The sequence below is a fragment of the Microtus ochrogaster genome, chromosome 17 (genome assembly GCF_000317375.1).
Source record: "Microtus ochrogaster isolate Prairie Vole_2 chromosome 17, MicOch1.0, whole genome shotgun sequence".
NCBI classification, from domain to species: domain Eukaryota; kingdom Metazoa; phylum Chordata; class Mammalia; order Rodentia; family Cricetidae; genus Microtus; species Microtus ochrogaster.
In genome coordinates, this window is record NC_022019.1 from 34449362 (window position 1) to 34475960 (window position 26599).

The 26599-nt window shown below is 46.2% G+C and overlaps 1 protein-coding gene across 1 annotated transcript in view; it reads left to right on the forward strand.

Annotated features, from left to right (window-relative positions):
- Pcca (propionyl-CoA carboxylase subunit alpha) overlaps nucleotides 1–26599 on the forward strand; it is a 278512-nt gene that overhangs the window by 250609 nt on the left and 1304 nt on the right. The window contains exons 22-23 of the mRNA XM_005355699.2: nucleotides 15675–15815; nucleotides 25482–25559. Coding sequence (XP_005355756.1) covers nucleotides 15675–15815; nucleotides 25482–25559 — 219 coding nt within the window. The remainder of the gene's footprint in view (nucleotides 1–15674; nucleotides 15816–25481; nucleotides 25560–26599) is intronic.

Sequence of the window (26599 nt, forward strand, 5' to 3'; positions counted from 1 at the left end):
TGTGACACTGTCTGTGTGGATCTGTCGTCTGTAGTCGTCACTGACTGTGACACTGTCTGTGGACTGTGTGGATCAGGTGTCTGTAGTCGTCACTGACTGTGACACTGTCTGTGGACTGTGTGTGGGTCAGGTGTCTGTAGTCATCACTGTGACACTGTCTGTGACTGTGTGGATCTGTTGTCTGTAGTTATCACTGACTGTGACACTGTCTGTGGACTGTGTGTGGGTCAGGTGCCTGTAGTCGTCACTGTGACACTGTGACTGTGTGGGTCAGGTGTCTGTTTTCGTCACTGACTGACTTCTGTCTATAAAACCTCCGTTGTGAGGCAGGTGGCCCCAGCTGGTGGTATTCTTTGAGAGGGTATGAAACCTTTTGGACAGGAGGCCCAGCTGTCAGAAGTGCCAAAGGAACCTGATTAAAGGTTATATAGACTGGCTCTGCTTCCAACCCAAGATGCCTCTTGATACGTTAAGATACGATATGTCCTGCTGCAAGCAACCCCTCACCTCATATAGAGTCCCAGCACCGTGCCTTTCCCTCCATGACAGACTGAGTCCTCTTTACCCGAGCCAAGTGGTTCTGTTAGCTGTTCTGACGTGGTCTTACTACCATGACAGGGAAAGACCATCACAATTAGAGGGAAGTTAGTTCCTATTTAGAACAACATTTACAGTTTGACAAGTCTGGTTCCTCAAATGCCTTAGATAACAAGAAACAATGTCTGATAGTTAGCTACTCTACCAAACATTGTAAAAATCTGTTTGCAGGCATGAGTATGCTTGGGCATGTACACACACACACACACACACACACACACACACACACACACACACACACACGGTGCTGGTCTGTAGGACTCTCCCTGGGGCTGAGCTGGAAGGTGAGTGTCGGAGACCCAGCCCTTTCCCCTTGGCCACCCACTGAGTCTGAGTCAGGAGCCCTTAGAAGCTGGATCTCATTTAATTGCATCAGTCAGGAACTTAATAGGCTGAGATGGGGGCGGGAAACCTGGGATGGGTTGAGACAGAGCAAGGAACAAGGGCCAATAATATCCTGCTATGTCAGCAGTGGCTGGACAGAGGCGGGCCTAGGTCAGGTAGCCAGAGACAGGTCTCCAAACTCAAGCTAGGCCCATGGAGTTACACTGGTCCTCGTCCTCCAGTCTCCCGTCCAACACTATGTGTGCCAGGCTAGCCGGCCTATGGCCGCCCAGGCATTCCCCTGCATGTACTTCTATCCTGCCTTAGGAGTGCTGGGGTTCCAGATGTCCCCCTCCACAGCTATCTTTACGTGTGCTCAGAGGATCTTCCTTGCACGACAAGTAGTTGACCTACTGAGCATTGTTTTCAAAGACGTACATCATGTATGATAGCCCTGACTCTGTTAGAGCTCAGCCCTTCCCGGTTAGTATACAGTTGTGCAGCTTCAGGGCCTTTTAACCTCGGAGACGCTCTTCTGCTTGTTGTTGCCAATCGCTGCCAACATTTAATTTTATTTTGTCTTACTTAACTATTTTGTGGTGCTGAGCATGGTCAAACCTCTAAGGCCTCCCACATGCTAGACACTTGCAGCCCTGCCAGGCTTTCATATGAACAGAGTAAGATCACAAGCTCCTCACGTGTGACTCCAAATGGCCCAGCCAAGACTGTCTGGAGTACGTAAACTTTACTATACTTCTGAATCCTTTTCAGAGCTTGTAAGACCAGCTTTCAGGGATCACCCCGGTATTCCTGACCTCCTAATTCTGGGGCAGTGCTGACGATAGAACTGGAGATCACAGTCAGTGCTCTGCTGCAGGCTGGGAAGGGGAGTCATTCTTGTGAATCTTGTTTGGTGTGCTTAGTAAGAATTATGCAAAGTAGCTTTAAAAAGTAAACACTGTTACACATCACTTAGAGACAGAACACCTTCTGAGAGATGTGCCCTTGTTGGGACAGGCCTGTAATCATAGCACTGGGGAGTTGGAGGCAGGAGGATTGAGAATTCAAGGGCAGCCTTGGCTCCACATTGAGTTTGAGATGGGCCTAGGTTACCCTGTCTCAAACAAACAAACAAACAAAATTTAGAAAGTTGTGTTGCACAAGCAGCATCGAAAGTACTTACACACTTTGTCAGGAGGAAGCATAACCTGTGGGACCACTGTCATTATCCTTGCCCAAAAGCATCCTGTGTGGCAGGGCTATTGTACTACATTGTGTGCTCTGTGATAAAGTGGTGAACACAGCCACTGAGTACTGTCTGAAGGAGATTTCTCAGTGGGGAAAAATGGCATTACAACTTAATACACATATACTTACCCACACACATGCACACGCACCCTCCCTGCCCATGGATCATTTTGTAGCGTGTGTGAAAAACTTGATGTGACTGCTTATATATATATATATTTTTTTTTTTTTTTTGGTTTCTGCCTTTTTAAAAAGCAGGCAGGTGTTCACAGTAGCAAAAAGCAAATTCAAACTTTGTTCTTTTCTCCTAATAACAGGCAGAAATGTAAAGGGTAGTTACCAAAAAAGAAAGTGAACAAAGAATGGAAAAAGGAAAGTACTGACTCACTGCGGACAGCTGCAAAGCATTGCCCTTGGGATGAAGGTGAACTCGGTTCTGAGATAATGGCAGCTCACACTCTTAGTGTTTAGCCCTAGAGAAGGTGCCTGCAGTCTAATGCAGACACATGAGGCACAGGAAGCCCTGGGTTGAATGCCTCCCCTTTTGTATTGGTAACTCATATTTTAAATCTCCTCAAAATATAAATATTTGTGCCACTTGCTGCTTTTAAAAAAATTGTTTTGGCATCTGGAGGTAGAAGTCTGGGACTGTGCTAGCTGTATTAGCTATCATACTTAGGAGGCCAACCACAAGAAAGGTCTGTGGTCTTTCTGCTGTGTTAAGACACCCACAGTGCTGCTACTAGGAAATGGGGCTCCTGTAGTTCTGCTTGTGGCTCACTGGTAGCTGAAGGGAGAAAGCATCACGATGGAGCAGCCTAGGCGGTGTAGAGGCCTTACATTCTGGGAGTGCCACCCGTTTTCCTGGAGCACTTGATTAAATTGTCCTTTTGAACTGGGGTGTGACACATATGGGGCCTCCATATGTGTCTGTGAATACATGTATGTGTGCTCAGAGCATGTAAATGAACATGCACATGCACGCACACACATACACTATGCAAATGTACACCACAGCAGATAAAAAAGAAAGAAAACCAGTAGTGACGTAGTTGGATGGGCATGGTCACACACACCTGTAATCGCAGTGCTCAAGATGTGGAGGCAGAAAGGGTCACCCGTTAGGACCAGCTTGTTCTTTGTCATAGCTCCTATAATACGGCTGTTAGATTGTTGCCATAGAAAAGGTCAGCTCTCTGCAACAGTTCAGAGATGGTACCTGTGCTGGTTATATTTACGTCAAATGGATACAAACTGTATCATTGTAGTCATTGGAGAGAAGTAAACTTTGATTGAGAACATCCTCCCTAAGATCGTTCTGTGGTTGATTGAGAACATACTCCATAAGACCATTCTATGGATCAGCCTGTAGAGCATTTTCTATTAGTGACTGATGCGGGAAGGGCCTATTGTAGGTGGTGCCATTCCTGGGCTGGTGGTCCTGTGTTCTATAAGAAAGCAGGCTAAAGGAAGCCATGGGGAGCAAGCCAGTAAGCAGCACCCTCCATGGCCTCTGCATCTGATCCTACCTCCAGGTTCCTGCCCTGTTTAGTTCCTGTCCTGACATCCTTTGATGATATAGAGCTATGTGTCAGCCAAATAAACCCTTTCCTCCCCAGTTGGCTTTGGTTGCGGCAGTGTGTGTAGGGGACTGACTACAGCCTGTGGTGCCAGCACCACGTATGCGCCTCCCCGACAGTCCTGTGAACCTGTAGGTATTTAGGACAGGGACAGAGCCTCATTCAAAGTCTGTGAGAAATGTCCATTCTTATGAAACCAGGGGAGAGCTCAGAGTTCTTTCTTGCTTCTCATTCATGAGCTCACAATAGTGCAAAGATATTTTACTGCTCTGCCGTCCAGTTTGTTGGGTTAATTTGGGAGACAGTGTCAGCGACCTGGAGCTGTGCCAACTCCCAATTAGCGCTCCCTGTAACCACTGATTTCACTTTAAAGTAATTACTGCAGATGTCCTCGGAGACCCTGAGCAGCATCCACAGTCCTAATCCTACACTTAGTTTTCTTATCTACCACAGAAACTATTATCTCAGGTTTTTAAGATTTAGTTTTAATTCTTAATCTTTAAAATGATGTCAGGCTTACTATAAAAGACACAGCAATGCTATACATGCTGCCCATATCATTTTTCCCAGACTCTGCATGTGAACCACACACTGTGGTGGTTGCTTTAGCTATAATTTTCTTATCTTTCCATCCAATCATTTATCTATCACTCATTTTACTTTGTACCGCTCTCAAGTTGCTAATAATACCTTTGTGCTTTTCAGTACAAGACAACGTTCCCTTTCATAACATCATGGCTGTACAGTTTTCAATACCAGGAAATGAACAGTATCAATATAATACAGTTGCCTAAACTACAAACGTTTCCAACTTTGACAGTTTCCTCACTATAAAAATACCGACTTAAAAGAAACAAATGCCAGGTCCAGGGCCTGCTTCAGCATCGCCACCCCAAGTCCGTTTGTCCAGAACTGTCCCTCAGTCTTTCTGACTAACACGGTTTTGGCAGTTTTATCAGCAGTCCCTCAGCTGGACTGTCTGGGGTTCCTCACAGCCACCAGGAGGCTCACTCCTGATCATCTCATTCCTGGACAGTCCGGTGACTACTTGGTTGAGTTGGTGTTGCCAGGGTTCTTTACTGCAAAATGACCAACTTTTCTCTCATTTTATAAGCAAGGAACAGGTACCTAAGCTGACAATTCCAATTTAATTTTGTTTTTGTTTTGCTTTGTTTTGAGATTTTTGATATGGTTTCATATAGTTCGGGCTAGCCTTGAACTTGTTATCTAGCTGAAGCTGGCTCTGAACTCTTGATCCCTCGTCTTCTGCCTCCTGAGTTTTGAGATTGCAGGCATATACCACCATACTAGCTCAAAGTAATAAGACTAAATACAAGATAAAAAGTGCCAGGATAAGTCCAGGAGCCCAGAAGTAGGTGCTACCGCAGGAGACCAGGAGCTCAGGGGAGTTGATAATACCTGGACTCTGACTGGAGAATTGACCACAAATCATCCAAACACAGTAAACTTTCAATATTTTATATTTTTTTCCTATCTCCCCACCCCCACCACCCAGTGCTAGGTATCACACCTAATCCCCTGCACATGCTGAGTAAGCATCCTGTCTCCCCACCCCCACCACCCAGTGCTAGGTATCACACCTAATTCCCTGCACATGCTGAGTAAGCATCTCGTTCCTAGCCTCACCTGTCCTTCCTTCCCTGCTTTCCTTCCTTTATTTTATTTATTTTTGATTTTGGGAGACGGGGTTTCTTTAGCCTTGGCTATTCCAGAACTACCCCTGGACACTAGGCTGGCCTTGAACTCTCAAGGATCTGGCTAACTCTGCCCCCTGAGTGCTGGGATTAAAGGTGTGCGCCACTGCAGCCACCACTTAGGTCGCCGCTGGCCCTCTCTTTATTCTCTCTGCAGTGGTGGCGCACACCCTTGTTCCATCATCCCTGAGGCAAAGGCAGGAGATCACCTCAAATCTGAGGCCAGTCTGGGCCACATGGTGAGAGCCTGCCTAAAACGGGATAAAGGGGGAGGGAAGGAAGGATAGGAAACGGCTCGGTGTGTTTTTAGCCTGGACTTGGGCAGCCATGACAGGCGTGGTAAAGCTGAGTCAAAGTCGATTGTTCCTCTAAGAATTCCCATGATCTTCAGGATCCTCAGGACCACCCTGTGAATTAGGCAGTGAGGACCACAAGTTGTGAGTCAAGATCTAGGGACAAAGTTTCACTCCAGAGCTTCTCAAGTTTGGAGTTAGAAGTGGAAACTCTGTAGCTGTGCTGAGGACCCTAAACACTGAGTCAATGTTCCCAAGACCTCCTAAGCTAGGGGCCTCTCCCGGTGAGGCTGTGTTTGGTAGTGCCCCGTATATCGATATTGTAACTTTGCAGGATGCCTTTTCTGACTGCCAGGTTATGGTGTTTCAGGCCAGGAGCCATGTTTCATATCCGTACTCTCACAATGCCCAGATATGCTCAGTAAGTAGTTTTAAGTGAATGGATCTTACAGACTGTGCCTTGAATTCACCATCTATCTATTTAGGGGTCTAAAAGTTCTTACTGTCATAGAATCCTCCTTTATAATTTTTATTTTAGATTTTCCATTTATGTTCTATGTAGTATTTGAAGAATTTAATCTTCTTTTGCTTATAAACTTTAAGCCATAGAACAAGTACTAAAGTTAGTATCTGTAAGTTCCTGTTATATATAGCATGAATAATTCTGCCTTGCTTCATTCTGGGTAATCAGAGATGTTTGGACAAGACAAAAACTGGAAAGAATACTTGATGCATAGTTGTGCCCAGGCACTTGTTGGGTGCTTTGCAAATCCTTGCCAGTTTAATCCCTATCATACGAGATGTTTATTATTAGGGGCTGGAGGGATGCACAACAGTTAAGAGCATTTGGTGCTTTTGCAGAGGACCCAGGTTCTGATCTCAGCACTCATGTCAGAGGGCTCACAGCTGCCTGGAACTGCAGCTAAGGAGATCTGGTACCTTCTTCTAGCCCTGTGAGTACCATTTTACCCATGCGCACACACACGTGCACATAAAAGGTCTTTTAAAAACAATGTATAATTTGAATTTAGAGATTTTTTTGTCTGAGAAATTAAATTACTTGGCCAAAAAGTTAACGTCTTTAAAACTTTGTTTTTGAGACAGGCTTATGTAGCCTCACTTATTATATAATCAAATTGGCCTTGAATTCCTCCACCTCCCAAGTGCTGAGGTGTGTGCCACCATCTCTAGTTAAAGGTAATGTCTTTTATAGGTCTTCAATTCAGATTTGTGGGCTTCTAAGAATAAATTCACTTGCTGTTCTTTATAGTCTGGGGCCGCATCTCCTATCTGTATTAGCCATGAGGTTTTGCAGGTCTTGTGTGCCTTTAGCATTGTATGTGTATAACATATATACCACATGGAATGCGAGCAGCCTATCTCGTAACCCAGGCTGAGCTCTTAAGCTGTGTGACATTGTGAACTGCAGAGCTGCTCGGCAGTCCCGAAAAACACCATTCCTGATAGTGTGGACCGTTGTGTGAAGTCTTGTTGGGTTGCATCCTGGTTTGGATTGTTTGACCAACAATACTGCACAATCGTCGTCATCTCTGGCTTTGTTTATTCTGCCTTTAAGCATGCTAGTTTCGTGACTTCTGTCCAACATGAGCCAACATTTTGTCCTACTTGATTCTGAATTTCTTTAATGAATTCATAATAGTGAAATTTTTTATTATTTAAACTATGCACACACAGGCCAGAGTGCTGCTGAAGAAGCCCAGCACTGGCACACTTCCCAGCCTCTGGTGTTGTGACTCCGGACTGAGGAACTGGGGAGGGGAGGCCAAGCTCCCCATCTGTTTTCCCCAGAGTCCATTTGTTCCACATCCTGTGACAACAATACTTTCACTTGAGATGAGCAAAGACTTCAAATCGAAGAGAAAGTAAGGAGAGAGAGGGGTGGGGACCACAGCAAAGTGGTATGCCTTCCCACCTATGTGCCTGTTTACATAATTGTGTTGTTATAACATTTCCTGTACTTTCCTGTAAGTTGATGCTGCCCTAATTACAGATTTTCAAGAGAACACTTCATTGTACCCCAAATTACAGAGTGCTTTAAAAAGGTACCTTCTTACTGGCTTACCAACTACCTTATAAACTTGTAATTACATAAAACAATTCAGGGTGCAGAATGGAAACAGCTTGTACCGTTAACAGATGTTAGTATTGTTACATAATTGAGTACAGGGCTTTCAAAGATCTATAATATTTTTCTTGTATGAAAAGCAAACCCCAGCTCATTATAGTCATAATGTGTCACATAGACTCCTGATCAAACAGAAGGCACATGCCCTGCCTTGGGAGTCTGCCGTGTACTGTAGGCAGACTTGCTCTGTGGATGGGAAAGTGCCACTTACTTTAGCAAACTGCTTTTGTGGCCTGTGCACCTACTTGTTAGACAGCCTGTGGGTGCCTGGGCTCCTCCATCCTCTGTGCACCTGCACGTGGGGCTCCCTAGTATTGCATGCTAGGTGGGGTCTCTGTCATCAGCAGATTGGTGTCCTCAGAGGCCTGCTAAGGACTCCTCCGAGTTCCTCCTCCCACCAGAGGTCTCTCTGTGAGCCTTAGAAGCCTAGGTATGGGGGGCCCGCTCCCCGACAGAGCCTCCTCTCCTTCCCCACTCTGTAAAGACGGGGACGAGGAAAGCCACCTCCCAGGAGCACAGCCGAGGAGTAAGGTCCTGATGGTGAGGGTGGCGCAGGATCTGAGGTTTAATTTTCAGTCTGCTTCTCTGTACAGTTGTTAAGGGAGAAAGTTATTTATTTAAGGACAGTGGAAGTGGACAGAAGCTTAGGATTACAAAACGAAACAGAAAAAGACTTGAGTTTCGTGTTGTGGATGGACATCTCCAAACTGGTCTCTCCAGAGGCGATGTTTCTTTACCTCAAACCAGAGAACCATCCAGGCTACCACCCACTCACTCCTAGTCACATCGTCATTACGTGTGTGTGTGTGTGTGTGTGTGTGTGTGTGTGTGTGTGTGCATGCGTGCGCGCGCACATGCACCCTGGCCTGTGTGTGGAAGTCCGAGGACAACCTGAGGAAGCTGGTTCTGTCCTTTTACCGTGTGGGTCCCAGAGACTGAACTCGGGTTGTCAGGACTGAGAACAAGCGCTTTCTACCTCTGAGCTGCCTCACCAGCCTACGCTGGTCAGGTCTCCTTAAAGAGAGGTAGGAAGCTACCCTTTTAAGAAAGAATTTCAAAAAACGAGCCTCTTGTGTTTTTTCTTGTTTTGCTGTAATTTTTCTTCCTGCCTCTATTTTTATAATTTTTTTCCTCCAAGAAGACAAGTTATTGTTTACCGCCCTTGTGATTTCTCGTGGCACATTTATGGATCCAACCAAAGGCTGAAGTTCAGGCCTGGGTTTGTAGCTCAATAAAGCATAAACCCAGTGTATATACTGCTGTGAATTTAGTCCCCAGCAACAAACAAAAGGAGATTAAAAAACAAAAACAAAAAGCCAAAATCGAAAACCAGAAAGGAAACTGGAGTTTGGAAACCATGTGACAACTGAAACCCTGACTCCAGACTGGCAGTGACCACAGTGGAGGCCACTCATTGACCAGTGACAGACAGTGCTGGGATCAGCCTAGGTCACCGAACAGCTAGGCGTGCACTGATTTTCCTAGCAGTGCTAACTCCTTTTTCTCAATGAGAAGGAACAGGCGTTGCGTCAGAAGCACATGTGTTTACCTGTTCACACCAGTATCGCTGGCTCCTCGCCTCACCCCAGGCACTGGGCTGTACTGTAACTCTGCATTTAAACGGTGAGATACCTGGGCAGGCCCGGGCACCGCCTCTAGGACACGTCACTCAGTTCCAGCTGTGACGTGGGAGAGGATAGTGTGGTTTTGTTTAAGATAGGTCTCTGTAGATCAGGTTAGCCCAGGCCTGCCTAGAACTTGCAGTCCCCTGCCCCTGGGCTGTGTGGACAGCCTGTGCCACTACGCCTTACAAGTTTCCTTGTCTTTTAAGACTTTTGTCCCCCAGGGCCCTCTGGATGCCAGGAAGGCAAACGCTCTACTCTGAGCCACATCTCCATCTCTAGTTTGATAATTTTTTATTCTGTTGCACAGGACTGTGATGTTTCCTTATAGGCTTTTGTTAATTATTATAATGTGCCAAACCTTAAACTGTTGACCGTGGCCTCACAGCGCAGGCGTTGTTAGTTCTAGGCAGATGTGTATGGCTTCCCAACACTAGCAGGTAGTAAAGGTAGCTAGCTGCTGGCAGAGCAGCTTTGGCTATTCCCCCCAGGTTTCATTTGTGATAACTTGAGCTAGTTTCCCCTGTTCCTTGGGACATTGCTTTACTGTCTTGCAAGTTAAGACAATATTTTGTTTCCGGAGGCTACACTTTGTATATACAGTGTTTCTAAATTGTGCTTTTGTGAAAGATGTCAGCTGTCAGTGTGAAGCGGGGACATTGAACTACTAACTAACCGATCGCCTACATTTCCTCCCTGTGTAAAATTGTGTTATAACAGTGCTAATTACTAGGCACCTGAATTGTGAAAAAGTGCACAGCAGTAATTTGCACCTTAAAGTGAAAACACACACACAGGACACATGCTTGATTTATGGACTTCCCAAGGGCATGTTTAGCTGTGGCTCACCCGCGGCTTGACTCTTGTTCAGCGTTTGGTTTCTGTATTTGTGCTTCCCAGACCTAGCAAGAGCTGTTTCCGGACCAATGAGAGCAGGACAATCAAACAAGGAAGAACATTCGAAGACAAAAGACTGCTGCTCTTAGACCAGTAGTGCTTTTATTTATTTGTTTTGCTAGTTTGAGAATAGGTATAAAAAGTATCTCCTTTGCGATTCTTCCCTATGATGTGGAATTGACCAGGGACGGCCAGATGCTGGGGTTCTAGCTGTATTCTAATGGCTGTGTCACTGGCAGACTGCATTCTGCTCGGTTCATAGATGTCTGTGTAATTAGCCTGGCAGATCTAAGCCACTGTAGATTCTTTGAGGAGAATTTCAGGACTTCATAAAACTTGAGTTTTGCCTTGTGGATGGGCCAGAAACATATTCATCGGGTAATTTAGAAGGGTGACTCCTTAGCCCACAAGTCAGTCCAGGTAAGGTCTTGTTTCTGCCTGTTTGAAAGCACACATTTCAATATTTTAAAGGATGTTTTAAGATTAATTTAACCTACCTGCTATTTGACAAACAGAACTTTTAAAAGAAAATTGTGTTTGTAAAGAAAAGTTTGTTTTTTTTCCCCTTCTTCCCCACTGCTGTACTTGAAGGATTCCTGCTCAGGGGCAGAAAACAGAGGTTTCAAAGGAGCCTTGTCTCCATATGGTTTTCCTCGATAATCCCTTATCCTCCATCTTCAGCTCTCATTCCTTTGCTTTCTTGCCTGTGGCTACATTTCTATCTCTGCATCAATTAGCACAGTGATTTATACAACAAGCAAGCAGTTTAGAGGTAATGGTACACAATTAACATCTCATTCCACCATAAAGGGTATGCTAAACACCCCAGTCATTGCTTTCTCTGCCTGGAACTGAAATAAGTGTTTGTCCTAATTCATAAGCTATCTGATGTGAAGTGGGCCCTCTTTGTACTGGACCACACCATTAATCTAATTATAGACGGCTGCAGACGAAGTGCTGCCGGGCTGGGAGACGGAGGGAAATAGCCTTCTGTCATTTAGCGTAACTCTGTGACGCAGGATCACACTTTACAGGGTGATGCCACAGAATGGAAATCTCATCATATTGCTGCCTGTTGCATCTTCTCTAATTGCTGCAGCGTTGTAAACACAACCGGGCTCTGATATAAATAGAGCTGTAGCTGTGCTGTCATGTGGGTTGTAGGAGAAAGTCCTCCGAGTGCTGTTGGATTAAATGATGCGTCCTGATTGACAGCTACCTTGAGACTGCACTGATGGAGTTGTCACAGCATTATGCTAACAGGCCCAGCCACCACTGCAGCTGCACCAGGCTGGGCGGAGGCCCGGGCTGGCCTGGCACTGGCCTGATCTGTAACTGCAGTCTGCTCCTTCCGCCTTTGTTACTGGGTTGAACCTCTAAGAGTTTTCCAGAGATTTCTCTTTCAAAGGATCAGCTAATGGGCTCTATGCTCAAGTGGAGAAGAGGGTACAGTCCATGGTTTGGAACCTTGCTTTTCCCTCTTGTTAACTGGGACATACTGGTGACTTCTAATTTCACTCTGTGGCTTATGGCTCCCCTCCTTCCTGATGAACTGGAGTTTTGAAAAGACACTCCTCCTTTCTGTCACTTCTAAAACATTAATGATGATTTTTCTCCTAGTTGAGTTAGGGAAGGAGGTCTTTAGTGAACAGTGAGCCTGTCAGCGCACACTAGGCCGATGAAGATGTGGTTTCAGGATAGAGACTGAGGTGTGGGGTCAGGGAGTATGAAGCTCTGAACAGGAATACAGCCTTTGAAGAAAACGTACCTGCCACCACACTTGGGAGCATGGCAGAGCATGTACAGTTTTTGGCCAATGCTTCATAACTTTGAGGCTTCCAGACAACTCAGAAAAGCTGGGTTTTTGGCCCTTGATTCCACGGTAACTGAGATGGCCAACAGCTGACACGAGAAGAAATGAGATCAACGGTGCAAGCAGGGCTTAATTGGCATCGGCAGAAAATGAGTTGGAAAGGGGAATTGGAGCCGAGCCCTCCTTCAAGAGAAATCCCACAAGCTCTGGAAGTGTAGCTTGAAGGGCATGTAAAGCAGACAGGACTTTACCTTGTGAAGGGTCATACCTTGGATCCCACCAACACCGTGGGATTTGGCTTGTAAACTCATCCATGTACCTAGAGGCCTTGGAAAGACATTCACGACTTTAAACTCCACAAACACAGCTGGTCAGGTTGGAGCTGATCATATGGAGTCCTCCTGTCCAGCGGTGCTGTACTGAGGTGCTCTCCCACAGGTGGGCAGCCCACTTACAGGATGCAGTGGCCAGATGAGCACATCCTCCTGGAAAACCACGCCTGTGCCCACTCCCATGCCCTCTCCATTCTCCCACAGCCCTGTTTTTTGTCTTCTTGCTGGGTTCCATGTTGGTCCCATCGCCTGTAGTCTTCTTACTGTGCTTTTGCGTTTTTCTATTGATTCTTTTTTCTTTTAAACTTTTGGATGGCATTTCCTTGTTGGGCATGATGTTCTATTATGGACACAATGAAATGGATGTGTTTGGCGACTTGGCTAGGGGTGGTTTTACATAATTGGATTAAACACCTTCCTTCGTTGTCATACACGGGTATAGAAGCCCATCTAGACAGCACCTGTTCTCTAACTCACCTGGTGAGGCGTTTTTAAAACTGTACATTAGTATGACGGTGGTTTAGAGACAGTCTCCTAAAGCCAGCAGAGGGAAGGAGGCCAGACCTGACCAACCTCCTCCGCAGACCCTTCTTGTTGTTCCCTGGCTCTTCTCGACCCACACAGGATGAAAACCTGCCATTTTCCGTAACCAGACTGTTAGCAGCTAGCCTCGGAAACATCAACAGTGCTTTGCTTGCACGCACACATGCGCGCACACACCTCAACTCTACACAGACATACTGCAGTCTCTGGAAACACTTAAGCGTCCATCATATCCACGTGTCCCCCAGAGAAACGGTTCAGAAGATCTGCTTTGAAGGCCTAGTGCAACTCTGCAGGTCTCCTTTTCTGTAGAAGGTTCTAGAAGGAAAGCATCTGCCGTGGTCACCAGGATGTCCACTTGGATGGGCCCATGTGTAGCACCCATTCGGCCTGTTCAGACTTCAGCTCCATGCACAACTGCGGGGCTGACAAGAGGCTGTTTTAAGATGGTCTGCGATGCTCAGGATAACATCAAAGGCATGCGCGCTTAAGAGGAGCAGCTTTCCCTCCTCTTCCTAAGTCAGCTGTGTTCAACAAGACTCTCCTGAGGCATTCCCTCCTTGTTATTTCTCACTGTGATTACAATAGTCATTTATCCCCAAACAGATTGAAGAACAATAAACAAATACAAAAGAGAAAGGAACATCTCATCAATAACAAAGGCTGTGCCTGAAGCCCGGAGTCTTGGGCTCTTTTACATCTCTTTCCAAGCAAAGCAGGGGCCCTACAGAGAAAGGAATTCAGGAGATAGGAAAGTTATAAAAATAGTAAGGGACCCAGTTTTGTCGGGACCAGGGCCTTTCTGAGAAATGCCGCAGAGGAGAATCTTAGCACTTCGTTTGCAAGGCGGCTTACTTGTGATAGCTGATTTATTAGATTGTAAGCCTATATACTGTGGTGAAAAGCTGTTAAATTGTATTCTCAGTATATACTTTTCCTAAATTCAAGGATCACATTTTGAAGTCAGATTATAAAGAAAAAGAGGGGGTGGATACGTGGGTATGTTACATTGAAAACTAACCCCTGAGGTGGAATGCCAGCTGGTTACAGAGCAGTGCCACCCCCGGTGATGCCAGTTAGAAAGGGAACCTGCCCGGTGCCTTGTGTGCCTCTAGTGGTGCTGGATTTTCTTTTCCAAGGCAGATAGAGCACAGATACTAAAACTGTGCAATTTGGCCCAATTATGTCCCCCTCCCCAAGGATTTAATGAGACACTTGGAAGTACAATTCCTGGGTGATAAGTAGTTCCTCTGCCCAGAATGTTTGTCAGACTGACAGCAGCATGCTTTTTCCTTTGCCACTTATGACTCAGATGAATTTTAATAGGAGCAAAAAGCTTTTATTTGTGCTGTAATTTCACTTAAGAATCATATCCTTCAGAAACTGGCAGACACTTCTATGTCTTGATTGCAAAACACACATTCAGGAGTAAAGAAACATGCAGAAGATGTTATTATTCAACCTGTCACAGTTTCGCAAATCTGCTTGGAACCTAGGCCATCAAAGCTCTTCTGTGGGGCCTCCCCCCACCTGCTTTAAATAGGCCCTGCAAAGAGCCACTCGGAGATTGCCACTGTCCCCATGCAGAATCAAAGTGGGAAGCAGACTCTGCCGCAGCCTCCCTGCTAGCACGATGCCCACAGGAGGCTCTGAGTTACAGCAGCTTTCCTCCAACAAAATGGAGCTGCCCAGTGGGCGCTGCTTCTGTCTTACCCAGAGAGACCAAATCTGGTGGGAACCAGAAACCTGGCACTGTCTCCAATTCCCCACCTCAAAGCATTTCTTTTTCCAAGCAAATTTTGGTTCATATATGTATCCACGTTGATCTGGGATGTTTCCTGTTCAGCAGGAGCTGTCTTTATTAGAAGTGTTATGATTGCCTGGACTCACTGGGCCTCCACCTTTGTGAGCCATCTACATAAAGATTCTACGAGAACTGCTGCGCATGGCATTTTCTGTTTTAAAAATCTCGATAGCATCGAATCTCAGCCCAGAAGATGTTCTCCTAGCTTTCCTTTCTCACGTCTTATCAGAAAAGGCTACATGATAATGTGCCCAAAAAAACCTTTTTTGATGTAAACATTTTATGTCACTGAGAATTGTTTGAATGTGAGACTCTCCCTCCTCAACCGCCCAAATGAAGACTGAAGCCTTTGTCTCATTTTATTGATGTACCAGTGTAGCTGCTCCCGAGGCTGGGGAGGTTTGTGACAGCAATCTGCTGCCATCTACTGCTTCCCACAGTGTCACTGCCTTTATCTCGGAAGCGGTGGACTCCCGGGATTTGACTTCCTCTGCTTTGCAAGCCCGTAGAGTGTCCTCTAGCAAAGTTCTTGCTGTTATCTTTATAAAGTTCTAAGATGGTGTTCTTAAAGATCCACGATGCTTTTTTATATATAATTAATTAAGAACTAGTTTCCTTTTTAAAAAACCTAGCTCAATATGTTCCAGAGATAAATGATTTGAACGTAGGGTTTTAGACTCTGACTGTAATTTTAAAGACAAAGTGCTGTTTTAGAGGATAAGCTCATCATTTAACTTCCTTTATGCTTTTCTCTTTCAAGTACAATTTGCACATTTTAACCAAACTTGCAGCAGAACTGAACAAATTCATGCTTGAGAAGGTAACCGAGGACACAAGCAGCATTCTGCGCTCCCCAATGCCTGGAGTGGTGGTGGCCATTTCTGTCAAGCCTGGAGACACGGTAAGACATGCTGGGGCTCAGATGTCCCCTCTGCAGCCTCTCCCAAGCCATGGGACGCCACAGACAGTAGGCTGTGTCCTCTCATCTGAGGTGTGCTGGTGGCAGTACCTCTGAGCTCCTCCTCCCACGTCGTGTAGGAGTGGAATAGAAATGAGGGCAGACATTCTTTCTCCAGGTCAGGGTTTCAGATGCATCTCATTTCAAATCGCTCCTCCCTCCCTGGCCCTCTCTGGATTGGAAGGTCCATGAGGAATTCATCTGCTCGGCCTCATCACTTGCTGTGAATAAATGTGTAGGATACATCATTTTCTTAAAAATCAGCAGCTTAGCAGCAAAAGTGAACAATGACTTAAGATGTACCTGGGAGATTTCAAGAGGCCCTTAAGTACTTGTGCTTTTACTTCTGTGCAGCAAAATAGCAGCCAAACGTGTAGACTTTCACGGGCTGTATGCTAATTCTATTTTGTATCTGAGTGAAGCCATTGGAATTTACTTAATTTTCTGTAGTGATCATGTTAAGATGGCACCTGATTTCTTTATTCATACAGATAAAGTATCATATTAATATTGAGAAAACCCCATGGAGTTGACATTGGCTTCTAGAAAAATAGAGTAAAAACAATCAAGTTTGGTTGTATTAAAGTATTAGTTCCCAAATTGACATGGATCTGGGAAACTGACTTAAGGACGGCTCTCCCTGGTGACGTAGGAGAGACAGCAGTGTTTTGTTGAACACAAAGGGCCAGGCAGCCCTGAGCTGCTACACTCATTCGAAGGCCTGGATGTTCCCACAAGAGCAGCCAAGAAGACTCCTGATATCAGTGTCAGGCCTAGGAGAGGAAGAAAAGCTGGAGACTGATGGACGAGTTCTGGGGGCGTTTCCTCATTTTCCTGCAGGGTTGGGTTGAAGCAGGCTCTTCTTTGGTCTTGGCACTAACAATCACAAACTTTCACACTGCATTATCAGAGTAGCCAGTGAAATCTTCTCCGTGTCGAAATGTGGAGGTTAGTGAACTGTGAAGGTTTTTTTGGTTCCCTCTACCCTGCAGGGTTTTCTTTCTTTCTTGTTTGTTTTTGTTTTTCTGGAAGCTACCCAGTCTATATACTGCCAGCCTGAGCTTGCCGATCTTAATTGTGTGGCTTTAATTAGAAAATCACATTTGTGCTCCTCCACCCTCATAAGAAGTGTTTACCTTCAGTTCGAGGTTTCTGACACCTGAGTCCAAGATGGGCAGAGAGGAGGAGGGCTCAGCTTTGGCCTTGGAGGCTGCCATCCTGGCCTCCTGCATTTGCCCACCGTGACTGCTTAGCTGGCAGTAAGTAGAGCGATTCCAAGCCAGGCAGCGCAAGTTCAGACTTCTTGCCTTCTCACAAATATGGTTGTTCTCCTGGCATGACTTTCCACTCTGTGGTCAGCACGTTGGGAAAGCCAGGCAATCAGCAAGATAGAACAATCTGAAGCTAGTCTTGCTTCACAGGGAGCTCTCAGATTAAAAGTACCTGCCGCCCGTTCAGTGTGGATATTGATGAGTGACTGCAGAATGTTTCTGCAGAGACCAGGGCCTGCTGTATGAGCTCTTGAAGCTGGAATTCCTGGGCTTCACCTTCTTTACAAATGCTGTGTCTGTGTGTACCTGGCTGGCCAAGTGTAACATACAAACCTTTTAAATCCCTTTCTTTGGCTCATAGTCTGTGGAATAAAGCAGGAGTTGCTTTTTTTGTGAATAGAGTCCTGAACCATAAATCCTGAAGCTCAATACAGGGTGAAGAGTATGCCGTCCCCTCCCAGAACCTCTGGTTGAGCCTTGTAGTTACAACGCAAGGACCTCACCTTGGACTCAAGGTAGAAAATTTAGTGAAGCTGCTTTTAAAAGAAATGCTTGTAACCTCAGTTTTGCAGTGAAAATAACTAAGGGCAGGGTAAGCAGTTAAGCAGGGAAGCTCCAGTTTACCAGTGGCGAGAAGATGGAAACCGATTATTTCTGGTGCTTTCAGGGAACACGGCTAAGGTTAGGCAAACATTCTTGTTTTGCTTTGCATTTTTATTCAGTTTACTGACCTTTTAATAAGATTTTGTAACAGATTGGTGGGTTTCTCTTGCCGAGGTGACACATAAAATTCTAAGTAACAAATCTCAGCTAGTTTTTGAAAACTAAACAATTTGAAGAGTATTTTAAAACCTGAAAGAGAAGGATTTGGGTGATTGTATAGAAGAGATAAACACTCTAGGAAAGTCTGAGAACTGCTTCATTTGAAATACTTCCCTTGTCCTAAACACTGGAGTTGAATTTTATTCAAAATATTCCCTTAAGATCCACATGGCAAGAACTCCTAATGCTTCGATCTATTTAACGTTAGATGTAGCAGCCACACACAGAGAGCAGAGTGGGGCCTTTAGTGCGTAGGAGGGATGTTAGTGGACAATAAGTTGCGAACAAATCATGAATTTAACTCAGAAGACAACTGAGAGAATGATTTGTTTGCCTTTCAGAAATATCTTCACAGTGACCTTCATTTCTATTTGGAAAAAATGCCCCCTTTCCACTGCTAAGATTTTTATCCGTGTGATTATACACTTCCAATACTTCCTTTACAAAATGGTATTATTACTTGATTTTTAAAAAAACTTTTATATTTAACAAAAATATTTAAAATAAGTTCCTTGAGCATGTTGGTGCTGTACATGTCTGGGCCAAGTTTGCTACATTTGTTGCAAGAATTTTCTCCCTTTGTCTTTAAAGAATAAAATAAAGTTCTTATGAGTGTATTTGTTTTGTTAGCCTTTTGAAATTAGACCAAAAAAAAAAAAAAAAAAAGCTAACAAAAGAGCCAACCCAAGATAGGACTTTTTAAACATTGCTTTTAATTAAGATTTTTCCAAGCTATATTCAGATTCAGCACCCACCTAAAGTTTGCATCAGAAAGAATTCCCCTCACTGCATCAGAAAATTAGGAAAACAAAACCTAGAGCATCAAGAAATAAAACTGTGCCGGAAGTGCCCATTTCTGCTTTCTTGCCCCCCAAGCCTGTTCACGTTTGCAAGTCAGCTCCAAGATGAGGCCCCTGCACACGGTCCTAGACTGACATTGAGCAGAAAATGAAAGCAGAAATGATGTCACCCAGCTCCACCAGCGTTTTCTTCCTTCTATGAGCTTCTCTGGGGAACGCTCCTGGCAGGGGTGCGGACACAGGTGCCCCCCTGCAGACCTTCCTTTTGTCTCCAGAGCTCATGCAGTTGAGCCTGTAGCTAATCCTGGAAAGGAGCACATGAACTTGGCAAGAGACTTCATTTTCGCTGCTCAGAGAACCAGCATTTAGTCATTCTAGATGAGGAGGGTTAGGTTGGGCCCCTGGATACCTGTGTGTCTGGCATTGCACACGGGTGCCTCTTGCAGCCCAGCATTCATTACTGCCTTTCTCTGGCAGATGAGCCAGGCATGCCCTGATTTACAATCAGAAAATGATGGCAATAATTAATTTACATATTTTATAGCAGTGACTGTTTAAGCAATTTGAGGAGAAGCCAGTTTTGCACCCAAACTGCAGACTGTATTCCCCAGCACACGCACGGAATCACACACACAGGAACACTTTTAAGCCTCTAAATCATGAAGCATACAGAAAGTTAGGAGAATCATCTCCCAAGCATCCTGTGCTTTCTGCTCACCTTAGCTGCATTTACTTCAGATTTTACTAGCAATAAAATGTGCACACCATGGAGTTGCCCTGTGACCCCTCTCCAATCCAACTCCTGCCCCATCCTCCTCAGCTTGGCCTTTCAACCATTTTTCCACATAATAGTTCTTTTGAAATATTCAGGGATAGTTTTTGTTGTGGCTAACATTCAAATTTTTTTATTTTTTATAGTTTAAGGTAATGCAAATTGTCAGCATCAGATAAAAATGTTTTGATGGTCAGTCTGATTAAAAGTCTTGTGCAGGTTTGGCAATGGGTTTGTTTTTCAAGGAATGGGGAGGAGAGTGCCTGTTACCTTTGTAGTGTTCTTAAGGATGACCATTCTCAACCTTAACTAGGAATCAACACACCTTTTTTCATATGAACATACACACGCACGCACACACGCACATGCACACACACACATACATACACACACGTGCGCGCACACACGCACACACACACACACAGAAAGAAAAGTCAGCATATATCAGAGTCCTTTACAACAACCCACTGAATTCACAGGGGTAGCAGATCAGATGGCCTCTTGCAGGGTTGTAAAACATGCCAGTTTCAACTTTTTCTCTTTGTAACTACAGGCGTTGGCTGTCAGTATGAGCTAAGTTAGAGGGCAGTAGGGAGTCATGTTTTTCTTCATTTTAAAGAATTTTTACAAAACCTGGACTTCATTTACATTGGCCACAATCTGGATTCCTTCCTGAGCACCCCCTCCCCCGCCCCACACTCCCTCTGCACAGTTCTCAGGGGTCTGAGGGCAAAGCCGGGGGCAACGCCATGCAGACACCACAGGCTTGAGTCCCAGCGCCCTCAGGCGTGCTGAACGTGTGGTCTCTTCCTGTCCTTTCCCCTTCAGATTGAGAGAGCTGGGTAGGAGCCTCCAGATGAGGGTTAGCAGTTCTGTCCACTGCCTGTTCTCTTTGTAATTTGAGTCAGTCCCGTCCTTGCTCAGATAGGGCAATCTCCTGGGGTCCCATCTCCCTGTCTTTCCACGAGGCAAGCATTCTTCCTCCTGGAAAGATCAGGTCCTAGTTAGCAGCCCATGTTCGTAGCTCAGGAAAAGGAAGTTAGAACAATCAGATTCTAGGCACCTTTCAGTGAATCCAGGCTGCCTCTTCGGATCCCAGGGACTTAATGGATTACACACCTGTGTTCTGTGGTAAGCCTTCCAATGTGGAATGGAGGGTTTTTCACTTGTTTGGTACAGTCAGGAGGGTGGATGTGGACCCCTAGTTTTCGGGGGACCAGTACAGCAGAAGGGGAGACTGCAGTGGGCCCATAAGCCCTCCGAGCCTTCTGTCTCACTTGGCAGAAAAACACAGAACACAGAACAACAAAAGAAGGCTCTTTTTCCATAAAGGTTCACCCCTCCCATCCCCCATGCCTCTTCCCCAAAAGGGGCCTGAGTTTTTCAGCTGCGCACCGCTTTGGTGCTCACTCTTGCAGGGAAACAGTTGCTGTCTGAACAGGCAGGAAACAGTTTTCTTTTAATTGCCGGAATCATTCGGAAGTGCTTCGTGCCCTGCTTCTATACAGCAGATGCTGCACGTTAATTGGCCTGCGTACAAGTGACCCGGGGTTCCTTGCAGCGGGCCCAATTTTAGGCAGAGGGTTTAAATAGCTTATTTATTATTTTGTATAATCTGCCGTGCATTATGTGCTCCTGCATGTGTCGTGTTTCGTGGTCTGCAGTTTCTAATGTCATGCGGGCTTCAAAACCCGTGTTTCTCTGGTAATGTACTAGCAGCAGGTAAGCTCAAAATACCATCCATCAGGAGCTAATTTTTTATCCAGATACTCCAATGACTGATGAACCTGTCTTTTGTATGAATGTTTAGCACAGTAGAAAGCCATATGCCACTGGCACAGTTTCCTCTGCATTCTTTACAGTTGCTAGAGAGTGGGCTTCTGGGGGGAGGGTGGGGACAAACTCGACGCCATTTGCATCCTCTGGCCTGCATTTTAAGCAATAGCACTTTTAACACAGCCTTGGGTTTGGATGACAAAAGAGGGTAGGGGCCATCTTAAAGGAAACTCGACTCCCGTAATGATTTTCTCCCTCAGAATATGACTGTGCACCCTTAATAGGGAACCTTGTTTTGTTCCTCCCCGTCTGTTGCAGACAGACCTCAGCCCATTAGAAGGGCCTCCCTTGTGTGGGAAGACCACAGCTGTCACTGCAAAGCTCATCCAGCCACTGTATCACCCCCATTTTGTGGCTCTGAAGGATGAAATTGAGAAATGGAGCACTGTGCAGTCATCCTTTACGTCTCCAATTTTAGGCCTCTGCCATCATTTTCATGCCTTTATTCCAAATCAAATAACATTAGGGCTCCAGCACCTTCTGATGAATGTCTGTTCTCAAGCACAGCTTTCGAGGCTCCACTTTGAGGGGCTTCCTTTTATGTTTGGCAGAGATCCCTCTTTCTCATCCCCACCCTGTACTTTCTTTGAGCTTTCTCAGGGGTGATGGCAGTCTGCAGTTCGAATGATACATGGCCATGCAGGTCCCAGTCAGAGAGTGTTTTCTGAGAGGGGCCATGTGCTGGAGAAGGTTCTGTATCTTTTAATCTTTGTGAAAGGAGTGAAGGGTCTTGGTAGAAGGAGATTGGGGGCTTTAATCAGAACCAAGATGTGGCTTAAATCATTAGCACAACAAAGCATACTATAAGCTTCAAGATAAAAGTCCCCTGGGAAAGGAGTCCTCTGAAAATAAATGGAACTTGATAGATTTCCATATCATTTATAACTTCCCTTAATTACACTTGGAAGACTTGCCAGTAAAACTGGAAAATTGGCAGCCTCTCTCCATTAGAGTCATTTTGCCGACCATGGCAAGCAGCTGGCTTCGCTGGATTTTATTTCCCATCACTCACAATTAATCATCAGCTGGAGATGTCTGAAACTCTTCAGCACAGAGCGATGCTGGGTGACATTCAGGCCCCTAAACATGTGAAAATCTGCTGAGTAAATGGGCTGAGCTCTCTCACAAGCCCACTCGTTTGGGGCAAGCCTAGCTCCCACTTAATGAGGGCTGCTCTAATAATCTGATTCGAATGTGAACCTTGACCCTGTGTCAGAGGAGAGGATGCAATAAGCCGGATGAAAGACATGGAATTCAGGTCTCCAAACTTTGCACCAATTAGACAGCAGAAAAGTACATCAGGCCGACTGCATTCATCGGGAGGACTTGCGAGGCTTGTGACCATTTAGTAAGCCCCACTCTGGATACACCTGTCACAATCACTAAGTCTTTACCGGATGATTCAGAGTGTTACAGAATGTGTGTGCAGCCATGCTGCAGGGCTAGCCCGGCTGCAGTCCTGTGATGAGGACTGCCCAGCTCGGCCTGCAAGTGGTCCAGAAGTTGCTGCAGTGGATGTGTGCTACATGTGGTGTGGTCAGCACAGGCAGGGAGGCTTCCTCTCGGTGGGAACTGGAGCCCGGCTGGGAGCAGTGATAGTCACAGCCTGGACACTACATTTTTTTTGACATGTGCTTGTACTCATTGATTTCCAAGGGATGAAATAAGTTGAATTAGACCAAGTTTGTCTGCATAGCTTTTGCATGCATGTGAATAGCATGATCCAATTGGACCAAACGTGTCACGGTTTTGTAAGGCACCAAGGGACATTTTCCTACAGCTGCCTCTAAACATGGCTGAAAGGAGAAAAAGCAAGCTAGAGGCTGAAGATGTGGGTTTCTGCTCATAGCTAAATGATGCCGGGAGAAGCAGTGAGAGGAAGTACATGGGATGAGGACCCAGGTCTGAGTTGCCACTGGACTGCGTAGGGCAACAGGCAGGCTCCCTTCCTTCTCATCACATTACCAGCTCTGCAGCCGGGGTGGGCTGGGGGAGCCACATCAGCTTTGAGACTTCTCATTCTGATCACATTAACAGTTTGGGACCTAGTCTTGTGGTGGTGGCAAGGCATCCTGAACTGGCCCCCAGGCTCTAGCCTGACCTGGTGGGGAGGGAGCTGTGGCCTGGTGAAGCTGTCCCTTAGTGTTCTCTGTGGGTATTCCTGGCCCCTGACCATGACCACTGGAGATCTCCAGGCTTCTGTAAGAAGACTGTAAGGACTCCGTGTGAGTGTGTGTGTGTGTGTGTGTGTGTGTGTGTGTGCGCGCGCGCGCATGCTGACGAAGGGTCAGGGCACTGCTTCTGTCTGGCCAGCAGACCTGGAGCAGTGTGACAAGAGGAAATGAGCAATGACAGGTAACACAGATGCTGGCGGAGCAGAGTGAGGAAGCCCATCCATGAGGAAGCTGATGGGATGGGGTGAGGAGACTAAGCCAAAAGCCAGGGCAGGTGGGTAGTGGAAGGTTACCACGTAAATACCCATGGTAAAGACTTGTCCATCTGACAGGAAACAGTGACCAGAGCCTAGAGGTAGAGATTCAGTTCCCAATTTTTGGACAGAATTTCAAGGTGTCCTAAGGAGCCATCTGTGCTGTCACCTGCAGGCCAGGGTCAGGGACATTTCAGCCTGGCTGCTGGATAAGCTCTCAGCTCTGTTGCTGTGTGGCTCGGTGACACCTGCCCTTCTCCTGACTTTCTTGACCTCCTACCCGCCTTTGAGGAGAGAAATGGCTCCAACAAGATGGTGTGAAGGAATCACTGTTCTGACACCTCCGGCCGGGGTATCTGCGTCATCTTGGCGCTGCCTTCTCCTGTCCCCCACATTTTGAAGAACAGCCCTGTGTAGGTGCTCCTTCTCTGTGCCTGCACTGCAGATGCCAGGTGAAATGAATCAAAAGCGGCAGTGAGCGCTGTGCTAAGCCTGCTTGTCAGCAGCCTCTCCTCCGTGCCAGCACCAAAGTCTTGGCATCTCCTTTCTTCCTATATTCCCGTGCCAGAAAAACACAGCCCACCACCTGAACAGCACAGGAAAGAACGCACAGGGCTTCAGTGCTCACACTGCCAGCAAGACAGCTTGTGCCACACAGGGAGCCAGGAGGGGACTTGGAGATCATTTGGGGATGGCAGGAAAGAACATTCTCCAGGTCCTTCTGCGGCATTGGCGGCATTGGCCAGCACAGCCACAGTACTGTGGCTGTCCAGGAGCCCCAGCCAACATATCCAGAGGCACTCTGTGGAGCCTTCAGCCTACTTCACAGAGCAAGAGACCCTTCTCCACCAGGCAGACAAGGAACTCCTGACCCAGATCCTTGGTGCTTAATCATTAAGGCCAGAGAAAAGGGGAGTCAGTAACATGGCTTTTAGTCAGTCTGGATCTCCCTCATAGGCACTGGAAAGCCAAGCATCACAACACGGGCTTGAACAAGCACCTGCGGCGCACTCAGGCCTTCTCGCAAGGACTGGGTGTAGCTGGAGAAGCCACCTCAATGTTAGTACTTGCACATCTTGTAGGTGGACAGCAGTTTGTTGGCCCTTATGCTAGGTTGTTATCTTCAGCTCCCTGCATAGAGGCAAGCATGCACCTTTCGGTAAAAGACTACTGAATTTTGATTTCCATGTGGTACGGGTCATTGCTATAAGGCAGACAAGTTGCTGGTGATGTTCATGCATAGCTGTGTAAGCATCAGTCAGCTGCAGAACTTTTTTTGTCACCATGTAAAGAAAGCTTTACCCTTCTGTAGCCATACTCCTCGTCCTGCAAACCCAGACAGGCACTAATGAGTCCCTTGGTATCTGCCTGCTGCAGACATGGCTGGGAGAGGGAAGCACTGGTTTTGTAGAATCTGTGGCAGACTCCTAGGGCCCTGGGGAAGACCCCATAAGCTGCACCCATGTCTTCCTGTACGGACTTTTCTAAGGAGAACTTGACAACACACTGCGTGGCCTTTCTCTACTGTCTCCTCATGTACTACAGTGGGAGCCGTCAGAAGTCACTGGTGTTTCCATGAACCAACCAGCACATTTGATAAAGAATTGAATGGCTTCACTCTTGAATGTTACTACAAAATTACAATGTTCTTATAACACCTACTTTTAACCAATTTTCCAGGTAGCAGAAGGTCAGGAAATCTGTGTGATTGAAGCTATGAAAATGCAGAACAGTATGACAGCTGGGAAGATGGGCAAGGTATGTTCCCAAGCTCCTACTGGCCTGCTCTAGCTGTGAAGGATGCGCCTCCATCTGAGAGACACGAGCGAGGCCATCTCTGCTAGCTGGCCCTTTCCTGAGGAGGACACCTGGGCAGGACTCGGGAGCTCCGCCCTTGTCAGTGTGTCCCTGCCTCCTGGAGAGGCAGGAAGGGGGTCTATGTGTTACGTTCAGGCAGTCAAAGCACAATTGTTCTCCACATTAATGTCTTTCAGATGAAGGGGTTTTTAATTTTTAATGTTTACATCTGTCTCGGAGGCAGTCAGTTATCTGAGACTTAGGTGACACAGCAGGAAATGGTTTTACAGATTGCAAAAATTATGTAACTCAAGATAATTTCCCCTTGAAGGGAACAATTCAGTTGTAGATGGAGGAGCTGAAGCCCCATGCACACACGACAGGCTTAATGATTCAGGGAGAAAAAGAGAGAGAGGTGTCAGTACTGGAAGAGTTTAGAGCGAAACTTGAAGGAAACAGGAAAGTCCTGAAGAAAGCAGTGGTTTTGCTGTCCTTCCTGTGACTAAGAGATGCGGTCATTCAGAAGAGCCGCTTTCCCAAAGGGCGCTTGGGTTTGGAAGAATCTACATCGAGTCAGAGGCCTGCAACACTTTGGGACATTGGGTTCAGAGAGAGATGCCAGTTACCACCAGGTCTGCGTCACTCAGGTCCTGTCTGTCTGGTGGTCTGTTATCCCAGAAGGCAATGAGATGGATTCTCAGAAGAAGGCCTACAATTATTCTACCTGCTCCCCAGGGGAATAACAAGGCCCCCTGCAGGTTAAGAGAGCCACACAGTGTCTATAGGCTTAGTCGTGTACAAAGGATCTGCAGGTCTAACGATCCTTTCTAAACTGAGTGTGGTGGCAGTTAAATCATAAGCTCCCCAAAATATCATTTTTCCTCTGAGAAAAGATTTAGGGTGCAGGGCTGGAGAGATGGCTCAGTGGTTAAGAGCATTGCCTGCTCTTCCAAAGGTCCTGAGTTCAATTCTCAGCAACCACATGGTGGCTCACAACCATC